The 13716-nt window shown below is 33.3% G+C and overlaps 1 protein-coding gene across 1 annotated transcript; it reads left to right on the forward strand.

Moving 5' to 3' along the window:
* Positions 1-412: 412 nt before the first annotated feature.
* LOC126845403 (EF-hand domain-containing protein 1-like) lies at positions 413-5998 on the forward strand. The gene is made up of 9 exons (XM_050584058.1): positions 413-460; positions 541-677; positions 1863-2079; positions 2179-2519; positions 2925-3115; positions 4776-4881; positions 5083-5206; positions 5270-5615; positions 5733-5998. The coding sequence occupies exons 1-9, from the start codon at positions 413-415 to the stop codon at positions 5996-5998; spliced, it is 1776 nt and encodes a 591-aa protein (XP_050440015.1).
* The last annotated feature ends 7718 nt before the right edge of the window (positions 5999-13716 follow it).

Consider the following 13716-nt stretch of genomic DNA (forward strand, 5'->3'; position numbering starts at 1 on the left):
AAAAACAGATATGAGCCCATTAGTAGCAAAAATACCAAAATTACCACCCTTAACTAACTTAAAAAATTGGAGTGATGTGGGTCACATTACATTGAACAATTTACAAGAAATATCTCATTCACTAAGTAAAATGATAGATAGCGAGCAAGCTCGTATAAATCAAATAGAATAATCAGACACATAACAGTTAACTAATAATTAGATAACAGTTAGAAAAATATACAGTTTTGTAGGACATATGTATAATATATATACATATAAATTTAGTGTTTTAGATATAGACAAGTATACAAAGTGACCGTGGTTATTAAAATGCCTTTTAGCGTTTCTAAGTAACGGACATTGTTTAAGATTGAATTTGAAAATCTACTAACAGTTTAATACTATAACGTACATTGCAGTGAAGGACGAAATGGACGGTTTACCTTTCTTACCTGGATTTCGTTTCAATGACATCACTGTAAGACGTTTTTTTACACTATTATAATATATCAACTATTATTTTAATATAGTTTGCGCGCTACGCGTTCGGTGCTTTAGAAAAAAAATTACAATCTTAGTGCTCAGTTTAAATGGACAAACGGATATGCCTTGCCGAGGGAAAAGTCCATTGGAATTGGCAAAGAACCTCTGGATGTGGACTCGATACTGTACGCAAAGACGTCAGACAACGCCGGGTAAGTATAGAAATTGTTAACTGGAGGAATTCTTACGTTGCCATTCTATCAGATTAATATTTATCCAAAAATATTATGAGTTATGCAAATTATGTTGGGTGATTGCCAAATTTCACAAGGAAACAGAGCATTTGTGACATGAAGTACACAATATTAGCTGTAGCGGTTTTTTTTAGATGTAGCTGAGATAGAAATCTTCGTTCGCTATTTATAGAGCAAAGGCTTAGGTTGGTCACATTCCTTTACCAATGGGCAACAATTAAAGGACATATTGAAGACAATATCAATTGCAAACGTGCCAATTAATTAAGTCACTAATTTCTAATGAAAGAAGGTAACAAATTACCTTGGACTTTCCAGGTTTTTTAACATGACAGACAAGTTCAAGGGTAATTGGAACTAAAATTGAAAACAATTAAACATTTTTTTGCAATTATGGCCATCTTATTCCATTCCATCGTTTAAAACGCACTAAAACTCTGACTAAGATCATTTTTCTTAGAAACATTCAAAATTAATAAAAAAAGAAAATAATTTTAAATGCTCACAACCATAACGTCCAAAGATATCCTAAACATTAACCTGTATTGTTCTTAAAATTTTTTTTTTTATTGATCTTAAAATTACATGGGCATCTTAGGCCTTTAGTAAATAGTTATTTACAGATGAAACATGTTTTTTGATTAAATTAAATTATATAATTGAGATATTTTTAAGAAGGCAATTAAATTCGAGATACCTTGAACGCTGGGACCCAAAGCTTGACTGATTTGTTCCGAGAAGTTGAATTGACTGCGGTGGTCTTTGTATTTTTGGCATTCCGTAAGTATGTGGTTAACCGTTAGAAGAACACCACATGTGCCACACATTGGTGGTTCCTCCCTGGTCATTAAATAGCCGTGTGTGAGATGTGTGTGGCCTATTCGGAGACGAGATTGATGACTGTTTCTTTTTTCCTGCTAAGTCCTGGATTTTTCCATAGTTGAATATTGTTTTTTATTTTATTTAGTTTTGTAACCTGTATTGTGTTTCTGATACTTGCTCGATTTTTAACCGAATAACATTTATTCGTATACCAAAATCGCAAATTTAAATAGGCTCCTAGTTGTATTTTATAGTTCCGAGGTATCTTACTTTAAACATTTTCTGACCTGCCATTAAAATTGTGTGTCACGTTTTCTTCAGTTATGATCCGACGTTGACCTATGGCAAAGCGAAAGACCCTCCGATTTCTATCCCCGAATCACATTACGAAAAGTACGACGGAAGATGTCTGGCTTTCAATGGTTTTACTAGAGTGACGGTTCTTGAATCTCCAGTAGACACATACAGAGTGCGTCACGTAAAATTTACATACTTCCTGGTCGATGACACTATTGCCATCTTCGAGCCTTTTGTAGAGGTAATAAGCTGTAAATAAAACACTCAGTGCAGTAAAACATTAAATTTACTGAATACCTGATCAACAATCTACGTAAAATAAAAAGGACCTTCTCCACAGAATGCCGGTTATACGCAGGGGTGTATATTGAGACGAGGACCCGTGCCAAACCCAAATCGGAAGAACAGGACGTGGCACTGGTCAGATCTAAATAACGGCGTGGAACTATCCATATATGGTGTAACGTACCGACTTTGCAATTGCGACGCTTACACCAAACAGTATCTGTCCATGCAAGGTGTGGCAATGGCCCCAGACGAACAAATGCCGGGCGATCCATATACGATCACCAGACACCGGTTAACGCAACGGCAAGGTCAACAAGCAACGGGCACTTCCAGGCGATCTGTTGAAGAAGATAGGCTAAAACAATTTTTGATAAATGACGGCAAAGTACTGAGGCAAGTGCGTAGATATCTGATAATTATTGTCGCTTTAGTTTTTTTCTGATAGCCGATACCGCTAAAGATATAATGCATTTTGAGAATAACCAAATTGAGCTTGTAGTTATTACAACTTGAACTTATTTATTGGCTTAGATTTATCAAAAGGCCATGAACAATGAATGAACTATAATTACGAATTTAAATATGAACATTTTACATAACTTGTACGATATAAAATAGTTAATGTAAAGTTTATTGTCGCTTAAAAACATATACTTGTCATGTTAATTGTTAAGGATTATGAAATCTTAAAACGTATGTAGGAGTTGTGCATATCCTACATTATACTGTTGTCACTTGGCTACTCGAAAATGCCATTATAACATAATTATTGACATATAATATGATTTTTCGGTGAAGATTTTATGCTGTCTGGGATGACGATTGGCTCGACACAGTGGAACGCAAATACTTTATCGTCCTTTACTATTTGACTGATGGCGAGGTCGCAGTATTTGAGTCAAAGGTCGGCCAAAACTCTTGTGGAAAAGATCCGTTTCCGGTATTTTTGAACAGAATACGATTGCCAAAAGACAGGAATCTATTGCCAGGTAAGTGATGCTGTTAAATAGAGTAAAGAGAGCCTATATAACAAAAGAGTGGGCAAACAGCCTTATTAAATTTCATGGATCGCCATTATTGTTGAAAGTATCAGTGCTGCCAGACTAATAAAATAATATCACCCATTAATCAACAATTTTATTTTAATACATTATATTAGGAAATAAAATAGTAGGTCTATATTTGTGGGATTATTGTTATGACAGATTAAAAATATAGCATACATTGATACATGTCAATGACAAAACAACTATAGAAAAAACCAATTAATAATTTAGTAGTGAGAAAAAAAGTTACTTCAAAATCAAATTATTATTGCAAATGATATTGTGTTACACTCGTGGCTCCAACTTATCATTTATCTGAATATTTAGTTAACGTTGTTTTACCTTTTAAGAAAATTTATAGCTTTTCAGTTGATAGTTGATAGTAACTATCTAACTAAATATTCAGATAAACTGTAAGTTGGAGCATTGATGTTTGATAGAATAGGTCTCATAGTGTTTCCTGGAATTTTAGTAAAGCATATAATAGCATATATAAAAATGTAAAGAACTAAAGAACTTAATATTATAGAGGCAATAGAAATGTTGAAAAATAGAAACAATTAAACTGGGACTTTAGTACATTACAAAATATTTTATTAAAATGTACAAAACGTGTTGACGATGAGTCATCATTATCGGTATGACGACGCTGTATATGTATATAAGGAAGTGTTCGCCCATAATCGGTCTGTCTGTTGTTAGCGCTGAAGATGACAAAATTGTTGCTGAAATACGTAAACGCGAAAAGTGTACTTTTTTATGGTTAAGGGTTTTAGAATATTCTTTATTATATATAACCATAAATTGCTCAAGTTTTTTTTAGATATTTAATGTAATTTGAAAGGTGGCAAAAAAAACTAATACAAGTCACATTACACATAGATATCTTCTTTAGGAATTCGCAGAAGGGGGTTGACCACTCTCTTTTTATATAGACTCTTTAGTCGTGTCTAGGTAAGAATGTCCAATGAAAAATGTTCAGATTAAAATCTCAATATACTAAAATGCTCAAGATATTCTTATATTTTTCAAAATAAGCTTTACATATAATATTCTCTTCGTTAATAAAATATGTAGAAAACAAACAAAAATAAACAAATAATTGTTTTTTTTGTAGGTATATGGTTATTTGTTTGACATTAGAGATACATAATAATAATAAAAAAAAAAAATGGAATTTTGTTTACATGTATAATTTATCAATAAAATCAATTTGGACATTTATACCGAACTCTGTACAGTCGTTGCCAAATAAGTTAGCACATCGACAGCGGTGTTTACCAGCAAGTGTATCCCAAACTAGTATTTTCCCCCGACCGCCCGTCGGCTAGGACGAGCATAGTTCGGCCGCGACGGTTCTTTATTATTGTTGTTGTTGTTACTATTATAATTATTATAAATTCTATAAAAATTAAACTATCAACTATGCGTCGACAAGGTATAATAGACAAAAATAAACATCATAAAATACTGAGAACCCCTGGCTTTGCGTTTTCGCGCCGCCGCAGCTGTGCCAAGTTATCTGGTAACGACTGTTTCGTGTATATTACATGAAAATTATAACGAACAATTATAATGATATCTACTTTTTTACGGCATTCAGCGACTTTTCCAACCATCTATTTGGAAAGTGGGGAAGAAGAAATTAAGGAATACTACCAACCTAAAGATTTCGTTATTGGAAACTTCATTTCTGTACTTGGCAGAAAGTTCGTACCGCAGTGTTATTTGATACGTTCTAACTTTTACAGTATAATTGAAAGTAATCTCGCATTTTGATGCAAGTCCATGTTATAGCATAGTCATAAAATCATGCTTGTGTATTATGATTTATGAGGATAACTGACTCGTTTCAGGTTCAAAAATATTGATTTTTTTCTGTTTGTTACTGACGAAATGATTTGTTTCAGGTTTTTGTTGTATGATTGCGATCAGTTCACGCGAGATTATTTTAAAGAAATGTTAAATATCAATCAACCTGGGCCTATCGAAGTCACTGAACCCGATAGCGCGGATCCGGCTAACCAAGAAAAGGTAACTTAACAATACACAGATAACCAAGATATATATATTTTTAATTCGTGTCCCAACAAATAGTATATACCACCATACACTGGCATCGGTAGTCCGGAAGACACGCTACAAAACTGTTTCTCATTAATGCCGAAGCCACCGAAAACCTTGGACTTTGTCACCTATGTGCTAAATGCAGCAAAAAAGTTACGGTATAAGCTTAAATTGGCGTGTGTGCGAGAAGAAGACAAACACCGTGAATTCATAATGGCGTTTTGTCTTGGTAACGACCAAATGACTATACAGGAGGCGCCGTCGGGCAAGAATACCGGATTCATAAAGGGAAGGTTTATGTCGTCGGTAAGGCTTCGCAAACCCAACACCAACGTCGACGATCAAATGTTTTATGGGACTAAAGATTTTGCAATAGGTAAGCTTCTAATCAACCACACAGAACATTCCACGGAGAGGCGTGGAAAACGATTTTCAAAACAATACAAATATTGGCAAAGCACAAACCTATTATATTATGTTATTTCTCGTATAGGAGCCGAAATATGGATCAGAGGGGCTATGTTCATCATTGTCGGCTTAGACTTGTGGACTTATAACTATATGGTCGAACACCCGCACATGTTCACTCAGGAAGCGATTGATGGGGCGAAAAAGTACCTCGAAGAAGAAGGGTTATTGAACAAGCACCAAGAAAAAATTGAATCTAAGCCAGAGAGCGAGCAACAGGAAAATGAAGCCGAAAAACCGAAGACTAAAGATTTATTTGGAGACCAATTGATTGTTGAAAATATTGATTAAAAAACGCGTCCGATTAAAAAAATTACCGTAATTTCGGGTGACTTTAGACGGTAGAGTGACATTGAAAAAAAAGGGGGAAAACACTTCTTTAAAAACATAATGCTGTAAAAAAGTGAACTAAAATTGTACCACATTTTTTTAAACATATCAATTACTTTGAAAATTAACTACAATTTTAAATAATGTTAAACATTTTTAATTATTGACTAAAAAGAAAATGTGGTGCAGCACTAGCAAAAGGCTGCAAGCGATGCGACGGTTGTTGGCAGCCGCTAAAGTGGGGCTGTCTTATATGGAGAACCACAAAAAAATCAACGATCGCCATGGCGAATGCCACTAGCCAATTAAGGCATGCAAACCTTTTCTGTACGAATCTTTCATAATTTTCATTTGTACGTATAGTTAATTTTAATTACAAAGAACGCAAGTCAGTTCCACCACCCAATACCGTAAGTTTTTGTGCAGCTATACAATTTCATTCAAATTCAGCTCTATTAAAAGATGGTTGGAAAAATGGGGCAGCTAATACAAAAATTTTGGCTTGTTTGCTGCACAGTGCTAATGGTGAAGCACTTTTCTTAGAGTGCTTTGATTTAATAGGTATTAAAGAAACTGCAATAGAACTTTCTAATATAGTAGACAAATGTATATCTTTAGCTTTAGAAAAACACAACACCCATATTTACGCTGTAATTAGTGATAATGCGGCAAATATGATAAAAATGGGCAAACTTACTACAATTTGGCATTTAACCTGCAATAGTCATACTGCCAATTTGCTGGCAAAGGACCTTGTATTAAAACCATTAATAGAGAAAGCTAAAGTTTTACTAAAAGCATTTCATGGACCAGATGCTGAAAAATAGTTATTAAATCAAGGAGGTCGACGTATTCAAAGCCTTTTGACACTAAATGGTGTACATATAGGGACTCATTTAAAAATGTATTGGATAATATTACACCAATGAAGAAAGTATTAGCTACAAGCACTATTATTTTTAAAGAAACAGTTCGTACATATTTATTTGATACAATTTTTTTAAAACAAATATCTGATTCAATTGAGTTATTTAACCCTGTAAGTGAACTTATTAATATTAGCCAAAAATCCACCTCATCAATCGCCGATGCAGCTGAAGCGTGGTTGGATTTAGCTGTATAAAATACAGGAAAAAGGTGGAGGAGGAGAAGAAGTCGAAGGGGAGACAATACCGGAGCTGTCATTTTCTGTAGTAATTCTTTTTTTGCACTAGATTTTGGTAAACTACCTGGTTTACCTTTGGTGAACTATCACTTGAGGTCTTTGATATTTCTGATTTTGAAAAGTGTTCGCTGTCATTATCTAAAGATAAATTATAATAAACTATAGTATTATTTTTAAGTATAAATATTAAAAGTATACGTTAATAATATTGTTGAATGTTACGTTAATTATTTTAAAAAATGTTATATATAATACTATAACACTTCATAATTGCTTTGTTCTTGTATTTTTTTTTTATTTTATGGCTTAAAACTTGTTTTAAGGATTTCTTTGTTTCTTTAAGGCTGAAGTATTTCGGGTCTGTTTTTTGATCAGAACTAAAGTCCTCTTCAATCGCACTACTTGATAACACGAAAGTAGGCTCCTCTGTTCATTCGTCTGAGTCTTTGTTCATAACTATCTAAGATGTCTAAGTACACGAAAATCTTAAACGAAATTGGGGCATTACTATTATAGATTAAACTTAATTAATTAATGAAAATTGTGTTATTTTTTTAAAATAAATATGATAAATCTAGCTATTTTATTTTCATTTTTACTCACCAGCTTCTTCTATGAATGAAAGTGTTTTTAAGATTTTCCTCGTAATTTGGCATCCTTTGCCATAACTTCTACTATATTATATTCCGTTTTATTTCGATATCGACAGTAATATTTGTCGTTTATTTTAGAAGTCCACAATATATGTACAAGGTCGATTGCTTCCTGGCCATGTTTAGTTTTTTTTTAATTTTACAATGACATGTGTCGTACAACTTCCGAAGTTCATAACTATGTAACTGAAATTAACATAAGAACGTTCAATATTACATGTGACTAATTAAATAACTAACACTATCAATACGTTATTTTATAGTCGATAACTATTAGTCATATAAACCCAACGCACAACCATATCAGGAAAAATATCCTGACATAACGTAACATAATACATCTATAAATAACATACATTTTATCATAAGTTTTAACAAGCATTTTTATATTCTATTTAAGTTTTATTTTTATAAAGATTTTGTATTATTGAACAATTATTTATGAGCTGTGAAGAATTGTAGCCGCATAAATGTGACCATTATTTTCAAAAGTATAATTTTTCTTAGGATATTTTCTGTTGGTACGACATTTTTTTGTCCGTGAAAGATTTTCCCAAATTCATCAGTCCAATATCAGATGACTTGCGTGGGAATTCGAATTTTTCAGACAAGTTTTTGTACACGAAACTATAAAGGAAATATTTTTTATATTTTCTTTTTATAGGTGATATGTTGAGGATATCAAAAACAACCATTTTATGAAACGCTGTGAAACATATCGCCATATGGCGGAACATCCAAGGCAGCCACGGTCAAGAAGACAGGTGCAGCCAACGCCGCAAGGGACGCGCCCTAGTTCTGCATCGACAGGAAGCCACGGTCAAGACGACGTACGCACACTAGAGGGCGTGCAAAAAGAACATATTAACAATTGTTAAAATTTATTGTAAAAAAAATGCCAATAATTTATTCAAATCTTTTGAGAACCACAGGGAAAATTATATACCATTAGATCAAAGTTACTTTTAAGACCATAGGTCGATAAACATTTAAAAATAGGGACACAAGCCGAGTATAACTGAACGCGTTTCGGGGGCCCCAAGGGCAGAAATAAGCATGCGGGCAGTAAAATAATTATCTTTCAGCTCATCGGTCCAGCGGTGTTTGACTAGTAAGTCCAACCGCGTTTGATCTTTCCTAGCAAATGGTGTAAAGCAGTAGCAAACTACTAAATAACAGACTTACGCGCTGGGCCCTATTCTTACAAGAATTCGACTTTCACATTAGACATATACCGGGTAAACAAAATATTGTACCTGGCACATTGACAAGGTATCCAACACAACAACAAGAGGTAATGGCTGGGGACCCAAAAAGATTAGTGATTGCTAAAATAAAAAGTATTAGGTGCAGTAAAGATTTTGAGAAAAAACTCCGTATGATAGGGGAATATCAGGAAAATGATAACAAATTATCTGTTTTAAAACAAAGAGTGAGAGATGAACCGGGTAAAGACGACTACCATATTATTTCGGATAATGTGCTATTAGAGAGGATAGACTGTAGTAAAGAATGGAGGGCAATGATACCAAGGGTACTGATTGAGGAGTTAATATAGGAAACCCATTATAGTTTCGGGAATATTGGTGCTAATAAAGTGTATAGAATATTAAAAGAGAATTGTGTGTTTAAGAAAATGTCACGGGAAATTGTTAGCTACATTCGTACATGTGATATTTGTCAGAAGGCTAAACTTTTTAATAAAAATACAACAGGCCCACAAAGTAATCATACTCCTAAACAACCCCTAGACTTACTGTCTCTAGACCTAATGGGACCGTTACCGAAAGGTAGAGAGGGTACAATATATATTGGCGATGACGGTTACCTTTTCTAAATATATAAAATTATACGCGATAAAAAAAGCTAACACTATAACAATATTAAACCGGGTAATTAAAGATTTTATACCTAAAGAAGGTACGCCCAAATGTATTCTAACCGATAAAGCTACTCAATTTAAATCTAAGATTTGGGCCCAGCGATTAAACAAAATAAATATTAAAACAGTTTTTACAGCATTATATAGCCCACAAGGTAATCCCGTAGAACGGGTGAATAGGGAGATAGGGAGGATGCTGAGAACATATTGTTACACCAAACATACCATGTGGCCTAATATATTAATTAAAATAGAAAATTGGATTAACCATAGTATATCTGACACGACCGAAAAATCGCCCTGGGAGGTATTAAAAGGGAAACCGCCTGATCGACCTATTAGGGATCTATTAAATATTCCACCGTCGGAAGGGAAAGAAAATAATATCATTACTATTGTAAGAGACAATATTTTAAACAAAGCGTTAAAAAGAAAACTAAAAGCTGATAGGAATAAATATTTTAGAAAATATTCGGTGGGACAGTTGGTCTTGGTGAAAACCCACCCAAAATCTTCAAGTCTTGAAAAAGAGATGAAAATTGTTTTCTTACTTTTCGATGGCTCCTACAAAATAACCGAACAATAAGAGGAAAATACGTTTATTGTAAATAATTTGCAGAGTGGCCAAACAACAGTCGAGAATGTCAGGAACCTTCGGCCGTACTTTGGGAGGAACACCGAGCGTCCAGGAGTTGACCAGGAAGATAGATCAACTTCTCGACGACTTCCTCGGCTATCACCGTGACGAGCAAGAGTTAATGGAGATCATGGCTGAAGAGTACGTGTTGAAAGCTCAACCGAAGGTTGCACCCCGGTGCCTCGAGTTGAAATACACTACCGAAAAATGTATTAAACTGGTCAGCAAGAAGATATTCAAATGTGCAGGGAAACGCAAAATACAGGAGAAGATAAGAGTCATAAAAAATGTATTGGAGCTAAAAGGGTATGAAGTACCCAACAACTCCGCCATGAAAAGGTTAGCCTTTTCGTTTTAACTTTGTCAATAAATGGTCCAAGGGAGGATCATAACATTTTTCTTCGTATAAGTTCTGTCTCAAGGGGAAGACAGTAAAACATATCGCCATCTGGCGGTACATCCAAGGCAGCCACGGTCAAGAAGACAGGTGCAGCCAACGCCGCACGGGCCGCGCCCTAGTGTTGCATCAACAGGAAGCCACGGTCAAGACGACGTACGCACACTAGAGGGCGTGCAAAAAGAACATATTAACAATTGTTAAAATTTATTGTAAAAAAAATGCCAATAATTTATTCAAATCTTTTGAGAACCACAGGGAAAATTATATACCATTAGATCAAAGTTACTTTTAAGACCATAGGTCGATAAACATTTAAAAATAGGGACACAAGCCGAGTATAACTGAACGCGTTTCGGGGGCCCCAAGGGCAGAAATAAGCATGCGGGCAGTAAAATAATTATCTTTCAGCTCATCGGTCCAGCGGTGTTTGACTAGTAAGTCCAACCGCGTTTGATCTTTCCTAGCAAATGGTGTTTTTGGCTACTAGCCAACAACCGATTGCATTATGTTCCTATTTTATTCACGATGTTTTTACTTTTTAGCCACGAGCTAACAACCGTCTGTCTTATTCCGACCAACCTTGCGGTGTTTTGGATTTGAGTCCACAGCCGCATCCTTATTTTATCCTACGAGCGGTGTTTTTAGCGTAGGCTAACAACCGTGTCCATCCTACTCCACTACTGTCCGTTCCAAACAGCTTACGCCAATCAAATTAATAGTTTTTTTTTATTTATAGGCTTACCACCGTGTTCTGCCCCTCAGCTTATATAGTTTATATATTTTTTTTTTTTTTGCTTTTTTGCACTATTTGGGACGTTACTGTAAGTAAGAATCTTAAATATTCGTAGTTAGTAGTTATTTTCTAACCCATTCGCTCCAGCGGTGTTTATACTTAAAGTATCAACCGCGGTTGGGCGATTCGGTTTTATTTTTTAAATAATATATATATATATTTCTTTTTCCTTTTGGCATCTTTCCACACCTTTTCAAACACCAGCGTAAAGTAGATAAACACGTATTGTATTACTAGAAAAGAATAATAAAGGATTTAAAAAATTCTTTTAAAAAACAACGAGAAAATTACGAGTTATTTAATTGTAGTTAGAAAGTAGTTAGTAAACCTCTCATTTAAATATACTTCGTTAATTAAAGAACATACCTACTCTATCAAAACCACAAGGGATAGGATTGTGTGGATAGTTGGGGATTGTTTCATGCTGTTTCAAGTTTGACTTCGTATTGATTTTTTTTTGTTTTAGTTATCTTTCACGTTGATAAAGCAGTTGAATCACAAGGGTCATTGTTTTTTTAATATGCATATTACCTAAATAATATTTCCTGATAAAAAAAAAGCCTACTCTATACATCTTGTCTATACTTTGATAGATAGGTAATATATAAATGTAATAATAATATAAAAATGTGTGTAGGTATGTCCTAGTCAAAGTTTAAAATCATAACATTTGGTAGATATTTCATCGTCAGATGATGACTTGTTTTAACACACGTTTGTGCTTGTCCACTTTTACGAAGTTGAAGAAGACGCCATTTTTGATTATGTACCAAAAGATTGGATAGAATTCAATAATCTTAATAAGCTAGTCAGTACATTTCCACAACCAAACTGATATAAACCGATTAGATATTCATCGTCACGATCATTTAGTTTCACCTAAATTCTGGACTCCTACATTTTCGAGGATATGCAGGTAATATTTTAAAATAATATATATATAAAAAAAATAATTTTAAATTGAAGTAAAATAAAATACATTATTTTGTATTAAATAATACAAATCTAGAATTTAAAAGCAACGAATAACTTTTAAAGGATTACTGAAATTAAAAAAAAAAACATGAACTCTCAAATTGATTTAGACCCAGAAACTAAAATAAAAGAAGTGTTTAAGTATTATAAACAAAAAAAACCAATGAAAACCCAAAACTAAGTTGAAAAACTATTAATGAGGGTATGGTAAAATTGTCTGGATCTTTGATTTATAAAAATCAAACAAAAAGGAATCACACTGCCGTTGAAAAAAATGGAAGTTTGACATGTTAAGAAAAGTGAGATAACTTGATTGTATTTTTAGCAAAATTAAAGGTTTTTTTTTTTAAAAATAATATGCATGTACGTTTTTGTTTCAATACATTTTTTTTAGCCAAACGTAAACATATAGAATTTGAAGTTTCATCTTAAGACTCAGATGAAAAAACATTTAAAGTAAAAAATGGTACAGTTATTTTTAAATATTTTTATTTGTCTAGAATTTAAAGTAAACTATACGTTTTTTCTATAATAAATTGTGAGCCAACTAGATAATATTAATTTAATAATTTTTTAGATGCCTAAAAAGATTTATATAAAAATATTTCCAGAATACGAAAATTCAAACTGCATCAAAAGAAAATTTAACGAGTGCTAAGTATAGGCAACTCGAGGCATCAATAGATAACATAGAATCTGTAGAATCTGAAGTTTCATCTTCAGACTGAGATGAAAAAACATTAAAAGAGAAAAATGTACAGTGTTTTTTAAATGTTTTTGTTTACCTAGAACATAATGTATATACGTTTTTTTTATACAAAATGTAGGCCAACTAGATAATATTAGTTTAATAATTTTTTTGAAGCCCAAAAATATTTATATAAATATGTGCCCATAAAAAGAAAATTCCAACAGCTTCAAAAGAAAATTTAACAAGTGCTTAAATACAGGCAACTCAAGGTAATTGATAGGTACCATACAGTCTATGGTAATTATTCTCTCTCAGAACGCTCAAGAAAATAATTACTTAAAACGATTTTAAGTAATATTAGTATAAATCCTTTTACAACTAAAACAAATGATACAATATGTTGACTGTTGGAAAATTATTTTTGTAATTCCCAAGAAGAAAAGATACTAGCTTTAGAAACACGCCTAAAAAATTAACCAGAAT

Source organism: Adelges cooleyi, unplaced genomic scaffold (assembly GCF_023614345.1).
Source record: "Adelges cooleyi isolate 19-005CV unplaced genomic scaffold, UGA_ACOO_1.1 ACOO_flye_CR_arks_rails_tigmint_CR_PRNA_784, whole genome shotgun sequence".
Taxonomy (NCBI): Eukaryota; Metazoa; Arthropoda; class Insecta; order Hemiptera; family Adelgidae; genus Adelges; species Adelges cooleyi.